This window comes from Chionomys nivalis, chromosome 5 (genome assembly GCF_950005125.1).
Source record: "Chionomys nivalis chromosome 5, mChiNiv1.1, whole genome shotgun sequence".
Taxonomy (NCBI): Eukaryota; Metazoa; Chordata; class Mammalia; order Rodentia; family Cricetidae; genus Chionomys; species Chionomys nivalis.
Window position 1 is genome coordinate 19,535,068 of NC_080090.1, and position 22,991 is coordinate 19,558,058.

At 39.9% G+C, this 22,991-nt stretch overlaps 1 protein-coding gene across 4 annotated transcripts in view; it reads left to right on the top strand.

Moving 5' to 3' along the window:
* Positions 1–22,991, top strand: part of Rgs7 (regulator of G protein signaling 7) — a 374,810-nt gene that overhangs the window by 335,120 nt on the left and 16,699 nt on the right. For 2 of the 4 annotated variants that reach the window (XM_057769480.1, XM_057769484.1), the window contains 8 exons: positions 3,464–3,538; positions 9,278–9,376; positions 10,769–10,830; positions 12,146–12,256; positions 14,535–14,660; positions 17,717–17,903; positions 19,386–19,475; positions 21,817–21,897. In XM_057769480.1, the coding sequence (XP_057625463.1) occupies positions 3,464–3,538; positions 9,278–9,376; positions 10,769–10,830; positions 12,146–12,256; positions 14,535–14,660; positions 17,717–17,903; positions 19,386–19,475; positions 21,817–21,891 (825 nt within the window). In that variant the 3' untranslated portion in view covers positions 21,892–21,897. The remainder of the gene's footprint in view (positions 1–3,463; positions 3,539–9,277; positions 9,377–10,768; positions 10,831–12,145; positions 12,257–14,534; positions 14,661–17,716; positions 17,904–19,385; positions 19,476–21,816; positions 21,898–22,991) is intronic. The other 2 variants (XM_057769481.1, XM_057769483.1) reach the window with 1 other exon arrangement.

Here is a 22,991-nt window from a genome sequence, read left to right on the forward strand (position 1 = left end):
CATTCAAGAGATCACAATCTTTGAAACTTTGAGGATGGAAATTTTAATTCTCCTTTGGACTGGCAGTCAAGTCTGTGCCTCTGGGGGAAAGCACTTCACTTCGCGCCTTTGTTGGCTGACACAGTTTCTGGGGCCATTTGTTAATTATCCCACTTGCTATGAAGTCAAATTGATGTCGAATCCTGGAATTGTAGAGTTCAATTAATTCAGACTAGGCACATGTGTAAAATAAGCATTTCTGGTTTCTACGACTGCTCTCATTTCCTCAGAAGCCCTTCTGGGGGATGAGTTTAGACATGAGGCCTGGGAGTTGCCTTATTTAAGAGGTGTGGGTCTCTTGGTTTTGGGAGATAATCACAGTTTCTGTTTCCCCAGCTTCAGCTGCTGCTGTCCGGCACTGAACTGAGAGGAGAGTTCAGGATCAGAGGTCTGATCCGTCTGATCTCACGCAGTGGTGGATGAGGTCAAGCAATACTAGCACATTTGTGGAACCTTGTTGATTCTTGCTTGGGACAGATTGTCAGGGTCCATAGGGTCCAGCTCATCACCTGGTTCCCCCGATGGAGTTTGTCTTCTAGACATTTGCTCTCAGTATAGAATCCATGCAGATTTTGGTTTTTGTTTCTACTTCAAATTCTTGTCCACTTGCTGGTCTCAGCATGTCTATACTTTTTACTGTGAAAATCTGCAAGGAATTTTGCATGCCTTGCCTTTTGCATATAAGAGTAAGGAAATACTGCCTTAGACTCCTTTTCCTGCTTTTTCACTTCCACAGATTTTTTAAATTATGTGTATATATAGGGTGTGGAGGTTGGTATGTGCATGTGAGTGCAGGGGCCTTTGGAGACTAGAAGCAACAGATCTCCCTAGAGCTGGAGTTACAGGTAGCTTAGCATCACCCAATATGGGGGCTGGGAACAGAACATTGACCTCTGTGTATCAGTGTACACTCTTAACCACTTAGCCCTCTCTTTGGGCACAACTCTTCTTTCTTGCTAATCCTCTTATGATATTAAATATGCGTGTAGACTGTGTTCCTTATAAGGCTTCTGCTGGAGTCACGGGATAAAGCGGTTCTTGGGAACCACACTTGTTGGGTATATCTATACTCCCTTATTCTCATTTTGGATTTTTTTTCCCATGAAAGACAGATATCATGGCTTCCTTTTCTTGGGCATCATGTGTTGTCATTCCCAGGACATATTGTTAAGAAACTATCTGTGGTCTCCCTGGATTCGCTGGCTCTTGATTGATCAATATTAATATATCAGTAGACTTTTAAAAGTGCTTTGCCTGCCTTTTCTTTAATGGCTCAGCTTAGAGAAGGATGATTACACCATACTAGAAACTGGTGGGAAATAAAAACACAATGCTTTAACATTTTTTTAAAACATCTTGGTTACAAGTAGATCAATGGTTGTGAACTCTGCCAAATAGTAAAAAATATTAAAAATCAGCAGGCTTTTCTGTTTTTAAGAGGTTAATGTTTACACACCATAGAAAGAATGAATAAAAATACTGGGTCGGCCTGGTGATGGGAGCAGTTTGAGCAAATTGCTCAGTGCCTGTAAATTAGTCTCACATAGCCAGTGCTCTTTCTTCTTCCTATACTGTTGACTGATTGATTGATTGATTGATTGTGTGTGTGTGTGTGTGTGTGTGTGTAGCCATGCCAATGCATACATGTGGAGGTCAGAGAATAACTTGCAATGAATCAGATGTCTCCTTTTAACATGTGAGGTAGAAGGAATTGAACATGGGTCATTGGCTTATTGCCTTGCTGACCCATAGAGGCGCCTCAACTCACAAGCCCCTAACATTTAAAATTTTTATTCTGAAGATGAAAACCCTGGCATAACTAGATATCAACATGTAGAAGAATTAAAATAGACCCATATCTTATCACCGTGCACAAAGCTCAAGTTTAAATGGACCAAAGATCTCAATATAAAGCCAGCCACACTGAACCTCATAGAAGAGAAAGAGGGAAGTACACTTGAACACATTGGCACAGGGAACCACTTCCTAAATATAACCCCAATAGCACAGACGCTGAGAGAAACAATTAATAAATGGGACCTCCTGAAACTGGAAAGCTTCTGTAAAGCAAAGGACACGGTCAACAAGACAAATATAAGCTTTCTTAAAGAACAGTGAATTATCTTCTTTAACTTCCTTATGCTTTTCTGCCTTGTGGAGGGTTCTGTTGCAATGCCTGAGCTGTTGAGAGAGGACTCCCTGAGAATGGTTTATGTTCCTTATTACTCAGAATGATTCCTTGCAGATCAGCAGTGATAACAAAGAGCCACCTAGTCCTTTCTGCCCACCCCACCCCAATCCTACTTTCAAAGTGTACCTGGAGTCACTTTTACTGGCATTTAAAGCTTGTAAGAGGAAAAAAAATTGAAAAATTTCATCAGAGCTATACAACTTGGTATTTTTAATTTAATACCAGATCTATCTAAATAGTGTACCCTAAACTTCAAGGAATGGAAACACAACCCACATAACCAAACTTCCTCCCCAGGTCTAAGGTTCTCCACACCTCTGAAACTCCTTTCTTCTCTGGTTCGTGCTCCTCTGCCTGTGCCTCAAACCACCCCGGGGTGGGGTTGCTTTAGGAAAGGACCCCTGAACCATTCTCTGTCTTGCTCCTCATTCTTCTCTTCTTCCCTCCACTTCCCCTCTCAGTCTCCAAATACAAAAGGAGTCATGTCTATTTGTCTATTTGTTTCCTGGCAACTGAACAGGAATTTTGTTCAAATGAGACTTTTTGGGTATGTCAGGAGGCCAGCAGCAGGTATCCCACGCTCCTTTCAACTTCCTGTTAAAAAGGAATTTACAGACTGGAACGAAAGGGAAAAGAAAGCCAGAAATTTAAAGGGAAGGTACAGTATGTAGACTTCCTGTTTCTGGCCTTACCTTCTCAACGGAAAGCAAATCCGTGTAACAGATTTCTTAATCACCATAAAAAAGAATTCAGTTTGGGATTTGTGCTGGCTCAACTGAATGCTCTGTTAGTTGTGCGCTTTGTGGGAAGTGAGTGCCACTTAAAAGCAGCATAAGAAAGGTATATTTGCCCTGTGGAATGCTGATATAACCGTGGGGTACTGTGCATGGACATCAAGAAAGGACATCACACTAGTCTTCCTGGACATCCTTGTTCAGACTCTTCAGTTTGAGTCACTATGGATACCTGCTTCCCATACCAAGCCCAAGTCCTTTTGCCTGTATGTCTCTGGAAGTTGTCTGAGGCTCTGAAGACATTCACCAGAAGGAGACGGCTGCAGGACACTTCCATACTGGTTGCTGCTCAAAGCAGCAGTGGTCACCTCGGAGGCACTGCAGGTGACCCAATCATGGTGGCATTTGCTCAAACTCTGCAGAACAATTTACTTATGATTATCCTGCTAGCACCGGCATGCCTAATACTCCCTTTGTCTTTCTTTTTCTTCATTTCCAGCCTGGATGTGTAAATACCACAGAAGTGGACATTAAAAAGTCATCCCGAATGAGAAACCCACACAAAACACGCAAGGTAAATAGATGTGTGTCCTGTGGTCTTGCTGAAGTATCTACTTTCAACACGTCCATCTCAAAAAATCCTTCACGGTGTCGCAAGCATACTTCACCCTGGGATTCTACCCTGATAATTTCTTTTCTGGCTCGATGTAAGCAACATCTACCTCTCTTTGTAAGATCCCAATGACAAAACAAAGTACATTCCACCAGCGTTTGCCCTGGAGAACCAAATAATCTTTTGGGCTGCCTTACAGAACATGGTTGAGAATCTACTTACAGGAGTATAAGTGACCCCAAAAGTGGCTACATTGGAGAGTCCTCCACCCAGTATGGATGACAGCTTTTCCATGACTTATGTAGTCAGTTAACTTTCCCACCCTCTATTCCAGCATCTACCAAAACCTCGTTTTCAAAGAGTCCGAGTGCAGTCATGGCAAAATTGCTTACAAATGGCTACACTTGGTACAGGAAAGAATCTCAGACAAGGGTACTGTGACCCCACCCCCCTGCTCTCTTTGAGAGGACTCGACAGTAAGCAGGCTCACTGGTAATTGTCTCTTGCAAGCAGCCACCACCGAGTTTCTGTAAATGGTTGCCATGTTTCTTGGAGGGCCTTGCTCTATAACACAGTTGGAGGTAGAAGGGTGATGCCATGGGACTGTGACAGGAGGTGGGAAGAAAGCTAATCTTCATTCCCCATCACAGGGTAGGTTCCTCCTTGAGCCTAACAGACAGGTAAAGGAGATGGAGCTGCTTGGGAAAGATGATATCAATGAAAGAATATAGTATTTATGGAGGGACTGTCTGCGGGAAAGAAGAAGTCTAAAATATGATTATTACTGAAAGAGTAGGAGGCCCTCTTCTTAGCAGCAGCATTTTTGTGACACAGCCACAGATGTGGGCAGCACTTCCCAGTCTGCAACAAGAGAAAAGCTGTCCTGATTATGTAGCACTCTGCCTGTGCATCACTTCTTAATAGACATATTAAATATATCTTGATTTATATCATAATTAATAATTATGTAATCCAGCATATATTATATATAATAAATAGCATATATATATATATATATAGTTTTGGGATTATAATATAATTACATCATTTCCCCTTCCCTATCTTCCTTTCAAACCCGTCCAAATTTCCTCCATCCCCTGTTCTCTTTCAAATCCTTGGGCTCTTTTTAAAATTGTTGTGAAATTGTGTGTGCATTCCTTAATATAAAAGTACAACTTGTTCAGTCTGTATAATGTTACTTGTATGGGTATGTTTTTAGGGCTGACCATTTGGTATTGGGTAACCAATTAGTGTGCTCTTTCCTGGGGAAAGTCTTTCTCCCACTCTGGGACTTCGATAGTTTCCAATAGTGCTTTGTCTGAGATTGAGGCCTCCATGAGCTTCTCCCTTTCCATGTTAGTTTGTTTAATACTTCTTTCTGCAGGAACTATTTAGACAGCTTTGCTGCTGAGACTTTGTGGGTGTAGCTTTCCTGGCATCTCTAGGAGACATGCTCTCTCAGCAAACTTCCGATTCTTCATTCTGCCTCCTCTTTCGCAATGATTTGACTCTCAGGTGCAGGAGTTGTGTTGCAGATATATCAGTTGGGACTGGGCTCCAAAGCTCTGGATTTGGATTGATTTTCTTTAAAGGTTTCTATATGTTTCAAAGAGAAATGTTCTTGATAAGGAGTGAGAACACCTGTAGGTATAAGGATAAATATTTAGAATGTTACTATGTTGAAGGGTGCATAGTGAGGAAACATTGCACCAAAGGAAGACCAAAACCCATCTAAGCAAACTCCAAAGTCTGCATTTCCATGTCTGATGTCAAAACACTCTTCAGATCTCAAACTTCTCTCAGCTCTGTTGAGTCCAACACACTTCTTTCATTTAAACAGGTTTTACTCCCTGTTACAGGTTTCCTTAGCAGATATCCCATGACTTTGGCATCTCTAACATCTTGGATTCTCTATGGTAATCCAGGCTTTACCTTTACAGCTTTACACAATGGTCTCTCTAGGCCTCCATTCAGGAACACCCCTGAAACATGCCCGGCCTCAGTGGCTTTTCTTAGTCTTATGGACAAATTCCCTTAGTCTTAGGGACAAATTTCATAGCCCTTTCTTCTATCCTTAACTCCAGAATTACGTGACTGAAGCTGCCAAGTTCTGCTGCTTGTTGGAACTGAAACTTGTCTCCCTCATTTAATAACATTTTAACCAGTTTTCTGTCTTTGGTTGTTATCTTTACTGCCTAAGCTTGGCTGTCCTGGAACTTGCTCTGCAGACCAGGCTGGCCTCAAACTCAGAGATCCACAAACCTCTGCATTCCTAGTGCTATAATTAAAGGGGTATATCAACACACCCTGCTCTAAGTTTTCTTGAAATCCTTTTTACAAGTTAAAAACTTAGCTGGGTAGGTTCTTGCCCTGAGGTCACCACTCCATTTATTCAATTTCTTAATTCATTTATCTCCTTGAACATGGTATTTAGCTCTATTCTACTTCTTGGTGCTCCTTTTCTCAATCTGTACATTTTGTATTTTTATTTGCTCAGTTTGTTTCTTTTTATTATATGTCTTGATTAGAGTTGTCCCTAATAATCACATAACAGAGTCTATATTGAGATTTCCTCTGCCAATGGAATTAATATAAAACTTTTCAATTTAATCTCAGGTAGATTCTTTGGACCAAGGCAAAAAACAGCCCCATTCCCCACCTAAATATCACAACAGCAATCTCTAGTCTACATGCTAATATTCTTTCCCCCTGAAACCTCTTGAGCCAACACCACACAGTTTAAATAACACTTCGCACCACTGTCTTCCATGCTCCTACTAGTATGGCCCATTAAGTAGTGCTTAAAGCATTCCACTGCTTTCCTAACCCAAGGTCTCCAAGTCCATATTATTCCCAACAAAAACATGGTCAGGCCTATCACAGTACCCCAGTCCTTGGTACCAACTTTTGTCTTAACTAGAGTTGCTATTGCTGTGAAGAGACACAATAACAATGGCAATTCTTTAAAAAGAAAACGTTAATTGAGGTGGTGGATTACAGTTTCAGAGGGTCAGTTCATTATCATCATGGTAGAGCATGGCGGCATGTAGGCAGACAAGGTGCTGTAGAGGTAGCTGAGAATCCTATGTCTTGCAGGCAGCAGGAAGTGGTCTGTGACACTAAATGAAACTTAAGCAAAAGAAACCTCAAAACCTGCCCCCACAATAACACACTTTCTTCAACAAGGCCATACCTATTTCAACAAGGAACACCTCTCAATAGTGACACTCCCTATGAACTTCTGGGGGTGACAATTACATTCAAACTACCATATGAGCCATTTTGAGAGAAGTTGTTTTTTTTTTTTTAATTTTAACGTATTATTTGAGAATCCTTAAATGTATAAATGTGGATAATATGTTTGGATCACATCTACCCCCTACTCTTTCCTTTTCAACTCCTTGCAATAGATACAGATTAATACAGAGGCTTTCACTTAGTCGACAGCAAGAAATTGTAGAGTGGTCAACACTAAATGGGACATTAGTTTAGTCCCTACTGTTCCCAAGGCTCAAGAATCATCATAGAAGAAGGAGCAGAAAGAATGTAAGAGTCAGAGGATGTGAAACATTGCTATGACACAATCAGTAAAACAGAAGAGGCCCATTGCACACAGGAACTCACAGTGGCTCTGCCAGCATGCACATGACTGTACAAGATCAAACCAGCTAACATTCTAGCATGGATGGGGGAAGGGCAAACAAAGTAACATGCAGTTGAGACCTATTGGCAATTGAAAGCTACTGGGGAAATGAATGTCTTTTTTTAATTATTTGTTGTTATGTGGTAAAGTCTCATGTGTCCCAGGTGGCCTTGAACTAGCTGTGTAGCTGAATGCGACCTTTTGATTCTTCTTCCACTTTCTGAGTGCTAAGATCAAGGATGTGTGCCACCATACCTGATTTTATATAGCGAAGCAGATGCTGAGCAAGCACTCCACCACTGACCATTCCCAGCACCAGTGAAGAAAGAGTGCTTTCTCATTTGTAAAAAATATGTGATGCACACACCATACACACACCATATACATATGTCTACCATACAGATACCACATATACACACCACATACACACACACCATACACACAGCATGTTGACCGAGTTTTCTGTCCCACCTGGTCCTGCCTGGTCAGGCAGTCATTCAGTCACAAAGAAATACACAGAGGTCTATATTAATTATAAACTGGTTAGCCTATTAGCTCAGGCTTCTTATTAACTCTTATAACTTATATTACCCCATTATTCTTGTCTGTGTTAGCCACATGTCTTGGTACCTTTTTTGGCGAGGCAGTCACATCTTGCGTGTTCTGTGTCTGGTTTCCTCTGTGTCTGGGTAATGACCCCAGACTGAAACTTCCTCTTCCCGTAATTCTCATTGCCATGCCTCTCCTCTACTTCCTGCCTGGTCACCCAGCCTATACTTCCTGTCTGGCTACTGGCCAATCAGAATTTTATTACAAATAATACAAGTGACAGGATAAAAATACATTGTCCCAAAGCACACTCACACCCACACAGTACACATGCACACACACACACATGCACACACAAATACACACGTATCTCTAGCCAGCACCAGTCATTCTAAGACTAGCCTAGGGATTGGTATCATTGACAAAGAACATTCTGTGCCTCAGAAGACCTTCTTTTCTGTGGCTTTAGCCCCATGCAACTCTAGCATTCTTCTAAAGTGAGTGCTCCTACATGAAGATGAACCAAAACTAAGGTTTTGTTTTTTTGTTTGTTTGTTTTTTGAGGTTTAGGAACCTTATTTCATGTTGTTCTTTTCTTCCTTCAAAGATCCCAACATAGCCCAAGTACATTTTCTTTTGAGGTAGTTTCCCTTTTTGTTAGAACGGGAAAGCCACAGAAAGAGTCACAAAGTCCATTTAGATGCAACTAGAAAGGATTTTGCCACTAGGAACTCTCTGAGACAAAGAGCAAAGGCAGTCCACAGCGAGCCCAGCTGTGTAGACACTCCCGGTTCCTTTCATCTACTCCTGGCAAACCCTTCGCTCATTCCACTAGTGGAGCCAAACAGAATTCAAAAGTCAGTCAGCTCTCTGAACAGGGCAGTGTGCTCCCACTTCTCCCTGAATTATTCAAAACTCCCTTTCTGTGGCTGACTGAGCTGTGTGACCATTGGGAGAAGAGAACAGAGAGGTAACCAAGGTGGAAATTGGGTGTGCTGAAGTCATCGCTCACCCCCTTCTAGCACTGGCCTGTGTTGATATCTGAGCTGAGCTTCCTCGGCCTTCCTTCCAGAAAGCCAAGAGTAACAGGCGAGCTTTTCACACGCCATCAGTGATGGCAGAAACCTGTGGTGGAATGCAATGAAGTGCTGTGGAAAGAAACAATCAGTGTGTGTCAGCTCAGTTTGTCTAGCACACAGTTGGGGGTTATGGACATTATTACTCCAAAGAATATAACCCCCCCTCTCTCTCATATGTAATTTCAGGAAGATATATAATGATATATAAGTAATGATTCCTTATTTATTCTTCAAGTATTCTTGGTGATATTTATCCCTCCTGCCTTCCTCTTCTTCTCTACTACCGCTTTGATTTTTAGATTTTTTGATAAGAAACATCATGAAATTAATTTTGAGGTAGTTCACTGAATACACTATAGCATTTGCTTTTTAGACAGTCTCTGGTTACCAGGGATATTTTGTCCTGACCCTTTTCTTATTTCAATATAGTCAGTCTATGGTTTACAAAATGACATCCGAAGCCACAGTCCTACCCACACACCTACACCAGAAACCAAGCCTCCTACAGAAGACGAGCTGCACCAACAGGTACGTCCACCTGTGAAATGGCCAACTGAGGGTTCGTGGGACAGCAGCTATGCAGAGAAGAGAATGAGCATTCATACTGGGTGGAATCTGGAAGGTTCTTTGTATGTTCAACTGCTTCATAGAGATTTACAATAAGAAGGTAATGGGAGCCAGTCATGGTGGCACGTGCCTGTAATCCCACTTTGCAGAAGCTGAAAGTAGGAGGAACAAAGTTTTCAGGAGAACTGTGTTTGAGCACAGACTCTGTCTCAAAATAAAAACAAAACAACATGTTAAACAAAGGGGCAGAAGTAAGTGTAGCTCAGTTGGAAGTGTGTTTGTTTGTCCTGTGTAAGACCTTGGCGGCTAATCTCCGGCAGTACTGTGTGTGCGCATTGATCTGATTCTAAGACATGATCCTTGAAACGTATAATACATGGAAATGCTTTTCAAAATGCTTCACTAATTTTTCCCTTCTTTGCCTTCAGACAATTTTTGGCAACCATGCACCTGCCATAGAGGTGTCTGGATCATTGAGAGTTGCTCTGTACCCTAGAGCTGTGTCTTAAAGGAGTGGGCAGCAGCTTAGCGACAGAGTCTTATTTCCCACATGAGGCGATATGATCACCAGAGAATGTGGGCGTTTTTGTTTCTGCAGCCCTAATTTCTCTAACTTTTTAAGGTTTGGCATGGTCAACCCTCATGTGTCATCATGATCTGCATGTTCCTTTTTCAAAGTTAATTTGTCTCCAAGAAATATTTCAAAGCCAATGCCAAAGTCTCCTATCAAATCATAGTTGACTTAATCCGAGGGATGATCCTCTACCTTTGATTATTTTCCCTAATATTTTACTGCTCTGTGCTTTATCAATAAGATAATGTTAGTTTTATGCTATATCTATAATTACCATCAGGAAGAAGTAGTTCAGGGCTTCTTTTCTAAAGTAGTTTTATCGTGTATTTATATCTATATCGGCATGTGCCACGAGTTGATAAGATTACTTTCAAAATACATAATTCTAATCCTTTCTTTGGATAACACAAGGATGTAAAATTTATTTTAAAATTACGGTAACCAATAATACTCCATTTGTTTTATGAGTTCAATCTTTGCAGAGTAATTGGATTCTGAATCTAGTTGTTTGTCAAGAATGTTTAAAACCCAACATAGCACTTTTCAGATAAAGTTACATTTTTTGAAGCAAGCATTGAAATCATATGCATTGCTGTTCTAAAGTTATACTGTTTATGTTTACATTCAAATAGATTATGTATTTTCAACCCTTTCAGAGTTTTCTGCTTTCGCATTTTTCTAGCTTTAGCTTTTTTTCTAGAAGAGACTCAGCAAGAATTGGAATTTAGGGAATCAAGATGCCCTATTTATGCAACTATGTCTTCAACTTTCTTTTTCAGATAAAATACTGGCAAATACAGTTAGATAGACATCGATTAAAAATGTCAAAAGTTGCTGATAGGTAAGCATTTAAGATATCAATGCATTCTTTATTTTTTAAGAAGTGTTTATTTTTATTTATGTGTTTGTGATTTGTCCACATGTATGTCTATGCATGTGTGTGTCTGCTGCCCATGAAGGACAAAAGAAAGCATTGGATCCCCTGAAACTGCAGTTACAGATGTTTGTGAGCCACCATGTGGATTCTGGGAATCGAACTCAGGTCCTCTATAAGAGCAGCCAGTGCTCTTAACCACTGAGCCATCGCTCCAGTTCCATGCTATAAACTTTAAATGTCATATGACAGCTGTGTTGAAGATAGTAACCAAGTGGTTGGAGGACCGTGAAACATTTGCCGGACTATGTTGTATTTTTTTTGCCCATGCAAAAAACTTCTGAAGAAGTCTCTTGTCATAGTTTAAAGACAATAGAATAATGATTATCTTACATTTCAGAAGTCCAATTCTTGTGGAACCAAGAATCCGGTTGATGGGAGTGGCTTCTTCTCACTCCTGGTAGAAACAAATCTATTGACTTATTGTCTCCTATTTGGCAATCTGGTGACTCTGTAAATTCACTAAAATTCATAATGAGTTCTTCTATGTGTTAAGAACTTGAATTAAACTCAATTTTAGATTTACCTTTTCTTAATTAAAAAATCTGTATTTGTGAAAATAAAACATCATATTTTCAGTGAATTAAAAAACTTTTAGTGGCTTATGTTTTTCCAATGCGGATTCTGCTAACAAACATAAACAAACATGGGATATTATAACCATCCCTCATTTCCTTCCCCTCCCATAGAGGAAGTGACTTAGAAAATAAGTCTATTCTTAATAAAAAATATATGCTGTTTGCTCAACGAATCTACCAATTATTCCAACTTTACTCCCTCTGCTTACCTTTTGTTTTTGATAGGATTCTTTTAAAAATATTAGCTAGTGAGTCCTATCTATATTTGAGGCAAAAATTGTCTTCCAATCCTTTCTCCAACTTGGCCACCATCTGCACTGCTAGGAATGTGCTAGCTTTCCAGGATGGGAATGACGCTCAGTACTTACTGCTCAGGCAGAGCTGGCCATGTAGTCTTTACAAGAGCATACTTGCTTCCACACTCAGACTGGAAGGTGGAATCCTCAGCCACATCTGCCTGCCAGATGTAAGTTGTTGCATGCAGGATGTGGAAACATAGAAATTGCTGTTGGATTTCTTTCTGTAAGTAGATGTGGATTTCCTGGCCATCCATATTCATGCTGTTTCCCTTACTTTGAACAAAGTATTATTTCAGGCTGAAAAATGAAGCTGGAAATGTTTTTTTCCCTCTGTTTTCTCCCTAGTCTACTAAGTTATACGGAACAGTATGTAGAGTATGACCCGTTTCTTGTGCCGCCTGACCCTTCCAACCCATGGCTCTCAGATGATACTACTTTCTGGGAACTTGAAGCAAGGTAAAGATATGGTTTCTTCCTTTCAAATATGTCAGTTACTTAAGAGCATGTGTGTGAAATAGCAGAATCAGGAGCTGACTTCTTGTAAAGGTGATTTTGCTTTGCTCTGCATCATCTATGATTTATCATTCTTAGTCAAAAAGAGACTTTAGACATGGGTTTCCACACTGAGATTTGGCCTGCTTCTAGAGCACTCTTCTTCTGTAGTGAGAAGGCCACTTGGCCACTTGTTCATTTCCTGGTTACCTAGACCCCCAAATTAACCACAAAGAAACTGTATTAATTAAATTACTGTTTGGCCCATTAGCACTAGCTTCTTATTGGCTAAGTTTTACATATTAGTTTAACCCATTTCTATTAATCTGTGTATCGCTGTGTGGCTGTGGCTTACCAGCTAAAGTTCCAGTATCCATCTCTGGTGGCTACATGGCTTCTCTCTGACTCCACCTTTCTTTCTCCCAGAATTCAGTTCTGTCTTCCCCACCTACCTAAATTTTGTCCTGCTATAGGTCCAAAACAGTTTCTTTATTCTTTAATGGGAATCACAGCATACAGAGGCAATCCCACATCATTCTTCCATCAGAAAGGATGGAATCTAGTCATTCATGGCAACCTGGATGGAACTGTAAAACACTATGTTATAAGAAATAAGTGAAATACAGAAACAAGAGAACCATACGATCTTACAAAATATAAAAAAACAGGAAGCTGAGAGAAAATGGTGCTTACATAGGTTAGGAAAAGTAGAAGAGAAAGGGGCATAAGGAAAGGTTGATCAATGAACATTAAATAATAGTCACATGGGATCTAGGAGCTCTAGTATGCTGTTTGAAGTAGGGTGACTGTTGATATCTATGTGTTGTATATTTGAAAACTCTAGACAAAGGGATCCTGAATACCTTACAGACATACTGCTTGAGAAGATGTATTTACCCTGATTTAAACACTACAAAATATGCATGTTCCAGAATATCATGTGTGTGTGAGTTTTATATATTCTAAAACTTTAATTTTTGAAACAAATTTATACTGCTGAAAGAAAGAACTGACCCAAAATTAGGGGTGACATTTTAAAGGTAGGTTATTCAGAGTTCAGATCCATCTTTTTTTAAGACTCAGTCCCTGCTAATAAAACATTTGAAAATGCTTTTAGTCATATAGGCTTGTATTTAGGTAAAATGGATGCCAAACCCTCACTCAGTCAAGCCCAGGACAAACACACCCATATAAACCTCATTTAAAACAAGATAAACTCACCATGAATACAGAGAAACTGACTTTTCAAATCCCAAGCATAATTTAGAACTCCAGATTTCTTTGGGGAGTTGCAGCATCCATCTTGAGGCTCATTCAGAGGTGGTTTCATGTATCTTTACAAAGACAGTATAAGTATTCAATAGCACTTCTGTTTTGTTTTGCTTTAGGAAGGGTCTCCTGTAGCTCATGTTGACCTTCAACTTATTATGTAGCTAAGGATGACACCCAGCTCCTTAACCTTCTACCTTTTAACTCCTCATCACTGGGACTACAAACCTGTGATATCACACAAGGCTCCAGGTTGTATTTATGAGCCATCTTTTATATCCAGCCATAGATCTCAAATATTTACCAATTCAGTCTTCAGTCACAAGTTTTATACATATACATGAGGAATCTGGAACCCGCCAATCCATGACTAAATACTGTTCATATTTAATTGTAACAGAGTCATATGTAACAATGAGGCCTTTTAGGTACAAATGCATCATTCCAAGAACGACTAGTGCCAGACTGGAACTGTATAGTGGATGAAATAAGGCGCTGGGTAATAATGGCTGGATTTTTGCCCCTTTTTCTCCTATAGCAGTATCACGTTATAACTCTATGCATCGGCTTTTTCATCTACATAAAATGAGCCAGTCTCATAAAGTTGCTATGAATCCATCCAGACTCTTATAGATTGTTATTAATCTAATTTATACCTCCCCATGATTTTATAAAAAGTATATCATCAGTGATATATTACTGTTCTAGACGATAAGCTAAAGATAGTCAGTCTTCTAAGGTATTTCTAATAAAGAAAGTAGGAATTTGCCCAGGCATAGTGGCACATGTCTTTAATCCTATCACATGGGAGGCAGTAGCAAGTGGATCTCTGTAAATTCAAGGCCAACAGGGTCTATACAGTGAGTTCCAGGTAAGACAGGGCCACACAGTGAGACCCTGCCCCACCTCAACCACCCCCTAAATGGAAATTGTAATAAAAAGAATATATTTAGTCTTATTTTCTCTCCAACAGCAAAGAGCCAAGTCAACAAAGAGTAAAACGATGGGGTTTTGGCATGGATGAGGCATTGAAAGACCCAGTTGGGAGAGAGCAGTTCCTTAAGTTTCTAGAATCAGAATTCAGCTCAGAGAACTTAAGGTAAGACACATTTTGTCATTATGAGCTAAAGAGCCACTGTTTTTTCTAGTTACTCTAGATGTAATAGACCCGTTGCTCTCATCACAAAATGATGTAAACAAATTTCATCTCTGACACTAAAGATGCAAGAAAGATAGCAAGACAAAAGTTATCCAGCATTATCAGTTCCTTTTCATAATTTATTTTTGCACTTCCTCTGGATTTGTTGACTACATAAATTTAAAACTTTTGAAATTGACACCATAAAAAATTACAATCCCAAGACTGATATTCTGACAAAATGGAAAAGGTCTCTATTAGTCACTGTTCACATAATAATTCAGACTCAGGGAATTTTAGTCTTTCATGGTGGGAAAGCATGACAGAGAAACTCAGGTCATGGCAGTGGGAGTGGGAGGCTAGGGTTGCTCACATCATGCTGACCTAGGAAGCAGAGAACATGTATGCACAAATATTATATGTGTGTATGGATGGATTTATTTTTAAACTGTCTATTTTATGCCTATCATGTTTCTTTATTAAATGATAAGGCTCCTGAAGCTTTCTAAAATACGACTACCAAACCGGGGACCAGGCATTCAAGACACAGGGAACCCCTTTGTGGGGCATTTCAGAGTTCAATCTTAACAATGATCAATAGAACTTGTATGGTTATTTTAAAACATCAACACCTATCATTATTAACTTCCAACAGCATGTCTCCCGCAAGAAAGAGAGTGAATGTCTCAAAGACCTTAGAACAAAAGTCAAAGGAAAGGTTTTATTTTTTTTAATTGTGTGCCTTTAGATTCAGTAGAGCTGTTGATTGCTCCTCAGCCTTTAGCTAAGAACAAGCACAGCAGGGCTGTTGAGACTAATGATGCATGGAGTAGAGAAAGAGGCCAGGGCACTTGTTTTGCCCATCTGTCCTCAACATTCCGATCTGCTGGAATATTTCCTAACTCAAGGGACACCTAGGACAAACTTTTTAAATAGGAGGCATTTGAGTGTTCATAGATCTGCTTAAGACGATTAAAACAGTATGTTCTCACTACATGAAAAATTCTCCCTTTTTTTCTGGTGAGGTTCTCCATTGGTTGTTCTTTGAAACCTGATATACTGTTTTTTTCTTTGTCGTGTCTTACTAGGCTCTGTGAAATTCATTTGTAAAAGGATATTGGCATCTATTTCTTTTTATGAGCGCTAAGCTAGCAAAAGACTATTTGTTGCGTTCTCTTTAGGAATTAATCAGAAACATGCATAATGGTGACAGATGTCTCAGCGTTGAGGCAGGATGACTCTGGTCAGACCTGGAATCCTGTCATTTTCTCCATCTGTCATCGATTCTTGAGTGTGCTCTTTTGTTGTCCTGTGGGGTTTGGAGAATCCTGGGGATTTTTTTTGTTGGGTTTACTAAGTAAACTGTTCAAGAAAACAAGTGGCCCCATGGGATGCTGAAGATGAGTCCTTAGTTAGATAAGAGAGTAGGGAGGGGTACCTCACCTAGAGCCACCACAAACATCTTAACAGAGGCTTGCAGGCTGAGAGCGGGTGATGAGGAGACATCCTGGCTAAAATCAGAGAGCAAAGACAGAGTCTGGTATGTTAATACTGGGGTTCAGGGAGGAACTGAGTCACTGCCAAGTCTTTACTTTTGTTACACCTTTGCTATTTCTTATGTTTAACCCTATGCTGGACTAATTTCCCCAAGAGACAGTACATATATGAACTCTAGGGCTGAGGAGATGGCTTGCTCACTAAGGACTTTCTCTGTAGGCCTGGGGATCTGAATCTGATGCCCAGAACCCATGTTAAAAACAAGTCTGAGCCGGGCGGTGGTGGCGCACGCCTTTAATCCCAGCACTCGGGAGGCAGAGGCAGGTGGATCTCTGTGAGTTCGAGACCAGCCTGGTCTACAGAGCTAGTTCCAGGACAGGCTCCAAAACCACAGAGAAACCCTGTCTCGAAAAAACCAAAAAAAAAAAAAAAAACAAGTCTGAATGTGACAGTGCATCACACAGTCAGTGCTACACAGGCGGAGACAGGAAGACACCCAGGCCCCATTGGCCAGCCAGTCTCACCAACTCAGTAAATTCCAAACCAATGAAAGACACTCAGAATCTAAGGTGGGGTGTGGATTGTAGTTCTGTGGTAAAGAACTTGTGCAGCATATGTGAGACCCTAGGTTCAATCTGTGGTTCTTGGATTAGATTGTTGATATAATTCAAAAAGACCCACAGAGAAAAGAAAAAAACTGAACTCCCACAAACACATCTATATTAACACATCAGACACACACACACACACACACACACATGCATACGCTCACCTATAATAAAGAAAATGAAAGTAAAAGAAAACTAAAGAGGATGGCCCATTGAGGAACATGCAGGCAGAGATATTAAATATGTCTTATATATGTATATACACATGTATTTCTTGAGTTGTCTATTATATGCCTATCACATTTCTTTATCAAGATCATCTCTAGCAACTTAGGAAAGTCAAGACCCGCCTGGGCTATACAAGACCCTATCTTAAAAATAAAAATAAAACTGTAAATGTCTGTCCCACCCAGTCCTGAGGTCTTTTAAAATAATCACTCAGAGGCTTAATATTAATTACAAACTGTTTGGCCTATTAGCTTGGGCTTATTATTAATTAGCTCTGACAACTAAATTAACCCATTTCTATGAGTCTGTATTTTACCACAAGGCTCGTGGCTTGTTACCTCACATCTTGCTTCTCCAGAAGTTGCTGGTGTCTCTCTGACTCTGCCCTTCTTCTCCCTTATCTCTACTTGCATTTCCTACCTGACTCTATTCTGCCTGGCTATTGGCCAAATCAGCTATGATAATTAAACATAGTCACAGCATGCGGAGGGGTTATCCCACAGCATAAAACTAGCAAAAACTAACATTTATGCTTTTGAATATGAGTCTTGAAAGGAAAAGAAAGCTAGTGGGGGCCTGATATTAGAATCCCCAAAAAGAGTGAGCTTGCTAGAGTAGTGAGTTAACATTGCAAGAATGCCCAGGTGCGCCTTCGGGGCTCAGAGGTGCTGTGGTGTTTTGTAGGTTCTGGCTGGCAGTGGAGGACCTGAAGAAAAGGCCTATCCGAGAAGTACCCTCTCGGGTGCAGGAAATATGGCAGGAATTTCTGGCTCCTGGGGCCCCCAGTGCCATTAACTTAGATTCCAAGAGCTATGACAAGACCACACAGAGTGTGAAGGAACCAGGAAGATACACATTTGAAGATGCTCAGGTAGGTACATGGTCTAACCTCTCAGAGCCATGAGGCCCACGGCTCTCTGGAGTGTTTACAGCTCAGATAACTGGACATTTAATAAGTTTCATTGATTGAGGACAGAACAAAGACATTTCAAAGTAAGTCATCTTTTAAACCCCTGGGAATTTTTTAAAAATATATATTTAGTGGGCTGGAGAGATGGCTCAGAGGTTAAGAGCACTGACTGCTCTTCTGGAGGTCCTGAGTTTGATTCCCAGAAACCACATGGTGGCTCACAACCATCTGTAATGAGATCTGGTGCCCTCTTCTGGCCTGGGGGCATACATGGAGGCTGAACACTGTGTACATAATAAATAAATCTAAAAAAAAAAGAATTAAAATATAAATTTAGTGTTTGTACATGAGAATTTCATGGGTCATCCAGACACTCTCATCATCATGCATAACTGTACAACTAACTGCTATTTCAGTAGATTTGGAAGACAGTGGAACATATAAGTTTCCCTAAACTGCCAGAACCAGAGCCAAACCTCCCAGGTTTGGATCAAGTCGGAGTTAAATGACATGTGTTCTTTGCTTGACTTCTTTGTCCATCAGTAATGATCTGTAGAATGCAAGAGAAGCTAGAGTGTAGCTCCTCAGTAAAGCCCTTATCTAAAATACATGAATCTTGACCCTCAGTTCAAAGGGTAGAGAGAGGGAGAACTCTGCACTCATTAGGAATGGACGACCAACAGATTTACCATATAAGAAACCAGATGCACCTTGGAAAATTTGTCCTTCCACTAACCCAACAACCAATCTCAGGCTTGTGTTCTGAGTTAAAGTAGGTGTAAAAGATAGTCTGTCGTGGTATTGATTCCCAAGAGTGTGATCCACTTGAACTACCTGGCTCACCCAGCAGCTGTAGGTGCCAACAGTCTCCAGGATGGCTGTACAGTCTTTACGTCACATTATCCACTTTGGACTTGGAGTCTACAGATTTGTTTCAATTTTTTTTTTTGTTTTGTTTTTTTGTTTTTTGAGACAGGGTTTCTCTGTGGCTTTGGAGCCTGTCCTGGAACTAGCTCTGTAGACCAGGTTGGTCTCGAACTCACAGAGATCTGCCTGCCTCTGCCTCCCGAGTGCTGGGATTAAAGGCATGTGCCACCATTGCCTGGCTTTTTTGTTTTGTTTTGTTTTGTTTTGTTTCAATTTTCAAAGTTTCCATATAAATTGTCATACTGATGTGAAGTTATGTCCTCTTGGGTAAATTCTATTATTAAAATGAGAACATATGGTTTCTCCTCCAGAGTAGCTCCCAGCCCAATGTAAACATTGATCTGGGAAAGAAATGATGGTCTGAAAGACCCAAATGTCCTGTAAACACAAGGTGTTCCTATCAGCACTACAGTTGCTGTTTGTAGCTCTGCATTTGTTCTTTAGCTGCCTGAGTCACCTCGTTACAGTGCTTTACTAAACCGATACAGGAGCCCCTTACCCATTCTCTCTTTCCAGGAGCACATTTACAAGCTGATGAAGAGTGACTCCTATCCCCGCTTTATAAGATCTAGTGCCTACCAGGAACTTCTACAGGCAAAGCGAAAGGTACTGGTTCTTTGTGACCTCTCTTGACCTTAGTTCCTGGTTGTAATTAATAAAAGTAAATATCTCTGTTGGGCCAGGGTTTTAATAACATGGTAAGTAGCCATTCTCTAAGTCCTTTTCCCACCCATCCATTTCTAAGGGCCATTTAAGTTGGTTTTGTTTCGGTTTGTTGATTGCTCTGTGTATCACTTTTCGGTTGCTTTGGCAGATGTTCATGTTTTACAAAGCCTATTAGATGCTATTTTCATGTTTGATGTTAATCTTTAGTATTCTTTGCTAAAGGAAATGAAAAACTCCAAGTAGAAATAAGTCGAGGGCTGAAACTCGAAGGCAGTTGTGTTTGCTTACAAAGCCAGCATGTATGTTTGTAGAGAAATAGAAACTTACCTTTTTCAAAGATAGCTGCTAAGCAGCAATAGTGTTGGCAGATGAATAGTTTAATTTGACTTATATCCCAAACTACTTAGTATCTTGATAACCTATTTCATTCAAACTAATATGATAAGCACACACATTTGAGAAGAGGAGGAGGAGTAATAATAGTAGTGGTGATGGTAGTGATAGACTTCATTAATTGTTTGTAATTGAAGTCTCATGGCACATAAATCCCTTATATGACCAATGTAACATTAAATAGAAAATATGCAGAGAAAAGCAACATTATTCATTATTTTTAATGTTAAAAACCCATAGATTCTTAAATTTATATGATTAAGCTACAGTTCTGTTAATTTATAACTTAAAATACTATGATTTTTTTTCATAGCCCACTGCCTTTACAGATAAAAATTGTTGCAAGTAGCTATACTGCCCAGTGTGGCAACTGTTGATGTTTAAAATTCATTTAGTTAATTAAAAGTACACAAATTTGTAGCCAACTGATACAAGTTTGAAGATACTCAGGTCAGTCAGTACATGATCTCACTGCTTAGAGCCACAAGACTGACAACTCTCTGAAGTTCAGGTGAAGTTCAGGGAACTAGAGAGAAAATAAGTTTCATTGACTGAGGACAGAACAAAGATATTTCAAAGTAAGTTGTCTTTTAAATCCCTGTGCTCAGTCACTGCAGCTAGAGGCTTTGATAACAGACAGAATCAAGGCAAATATCCATCCTTTGAGCAAAGTCTAGCCTACAGAAAGTCTGTCCCAAATTAATGTTATCAGCAGAAATTCAACCTTCATAGAAATTAGAAGCTGATTCTAAAGAAATTCCACAAAATTTTCAGATATTTAGGCTCTGCAACTGTCAGCATAAAACCTTACCATATCTTCCTCATTTCTGCTTAACTTAATTTTGCTTTAAATTGCATCACTTTGTTTGCTCAAGTATAATTTTTGGGGTTTTATGATGAAGTCACTCACAAACAAAAAGCCTGGATCCAGTGGTCAGAAGCACCATGGCAGTCCCATTGCCATGTGGGCATGAGTTTCATCCATGGCCTCAGTGGAGTGTTACTTTACCATCCTGTCTTTTTCTGTTCTGTTTTCCTTGCTTTTTTTTTTAAATGTTCCCTTGTTCCCCTTTACCCTACCCCACACCACACATTTAAGTCTGGAAACTCAATGGATCGCAGAACATCTTTTGAGAAATTTGCACAGAATGTGGTAAGTTTCCATTTTTTTTTTAAGGAATTATGAGTCCTTATCTCCAGTAAAAATTTCCTTGTTTTTAGCCCCGTTGCCCACCCACCTTGCATTCTTTGACACCAAAAGTATTGTCTTTACTTAAACCCATAATCCTGCTTCCTACTTATCTTTCTCCCTAACCCTTTATAGAGTAGAAAAAAAGCTGTCATGCAGGAACAACCCCATGGGCTGAACTAAGGTTTGGAAAGAAGTGTATACAGTGATGCATACAGTGAAGGAATCAGTTACTCTCTGTGTCTATGTTCCATGTATCCTTTTCCCTATTAATGATAGTTGCATGCATTTTTTTTGTTCTTGCTCACAGCTCTTCATTATGCTTAAAAAGTTAAGACAATGAAAGTTCTGTGCTTTCAACCTTTGAAAGGAGAAAATGGTCAATTGAAGAGTTTAAAGTCAAGTGGCTATTGGTAGCAAGCCCATCTCCCTACCCTTAAAAAGACCCACGAGTTTCTCGCTCTTATGCTGTATTTTCCAAAACTGTGTTGGAAATTGTTGCATTAATCTGAGAAACTAATAGCTTTACTCCTAGAATGTTCTTAGCCTCTTGCCATGTGTTTTGGTGATATATATTTGTTTGTTGGATTCTCTTGTTATTTTTCTTTTATTATTTTTTTTGTACTGTGCCAACGCCTTTGGAACTTTCTGACGTTGTGTGAGCTCAAACTAAAGACTTCAACACATTTATTTTTATAGGGCAGAAACATCCCTATTTTCCCATGCCATAAAAACTGTACACCAACACTGAGGGCCAGCACTAACCTGTTATGAAAAGAGGTAGAACAATCTTGGTTTCTACTCAAGTTTGTCTGCATCATCTGTGGAGTTGTGTGGTTAGCTCCATGCTGCTCTTTGTGTGTGTACGTGTGTGTGTGTGTGTGTGTTGTGGCTTTTGCTGTAATAGTCAACTTAAGTGGAGCTATGTGTGCTGAGATAGAAGCAACCTGAATTCAACAAACGCAATGTTTGTCTTCAGTTTCCTTCATGGATTCCCACCCCTTGGTGGGCAATGCTAATCCACCCTACACCTGTTCTGACTGCATGCAGTATTGGAAAGACTTTGAACAGCTACATAGACTTTCAACAGTCAATGTGATTACATCAATTAAAAAGATAGAGGATGAAAAATTCAAAGAGTTAATCACACTACACAGGTCACAAAGCTTTGCCTATCTCTATTGGAATCTTAACATAAAATTTCCTTTAAAATATCCCATAAGTCACAACTGAGAAAGACAATAACAAAATATCTCCCTAAGACTCTTACTGGGAAAAAAAGCAACAATATATCATCATGTCCTCTGTGTACTGCTAAAGAATTATTCAAAGTTAATCCCTTTCTAATGCAGTGTGGAAAGAATATTGGGTTTTTGTTGTTTTTTTTTTTTGTTTTGTTTTGTTTTGTTTTTAGATTGTAATGGAAGTTTCTGTGATAGAATTTAAAGTAGTAACATGACTTTGGGGAAATGGAAGGGAGAAATAAAATATCTTTTCTCTAGCTCCAACACATATCTGAACTACTTCCACGCTTCTAAAATAGTACTGCACGGTCCACACTGGGCACCTTAGGAAAAACCCAATAAGAAACCAGGAGAAACTGGTCTTGATCAGGTCTCCCTTCCACCAAAGTGTATGCAGTTACCAGCAAACACAGTGCTTGATCTTGGGGCCCTGCAGAAGGAAGAGAGTATGGCTCAAAAGTAGCTAGTGGTATAAACAAAATGTTAGTGTACAGGGAAAGCTGAACCCCTTCATTTGGTGCTAAGGAGAAAGAGAGGGCTATGTGTAGTTGGAGGATGCTCAGAAAGGATAGCATTTAACTGTTTAACTGAGTAAATGGGACTTCACTAGGCAAGAGGGGCCAAACCTTC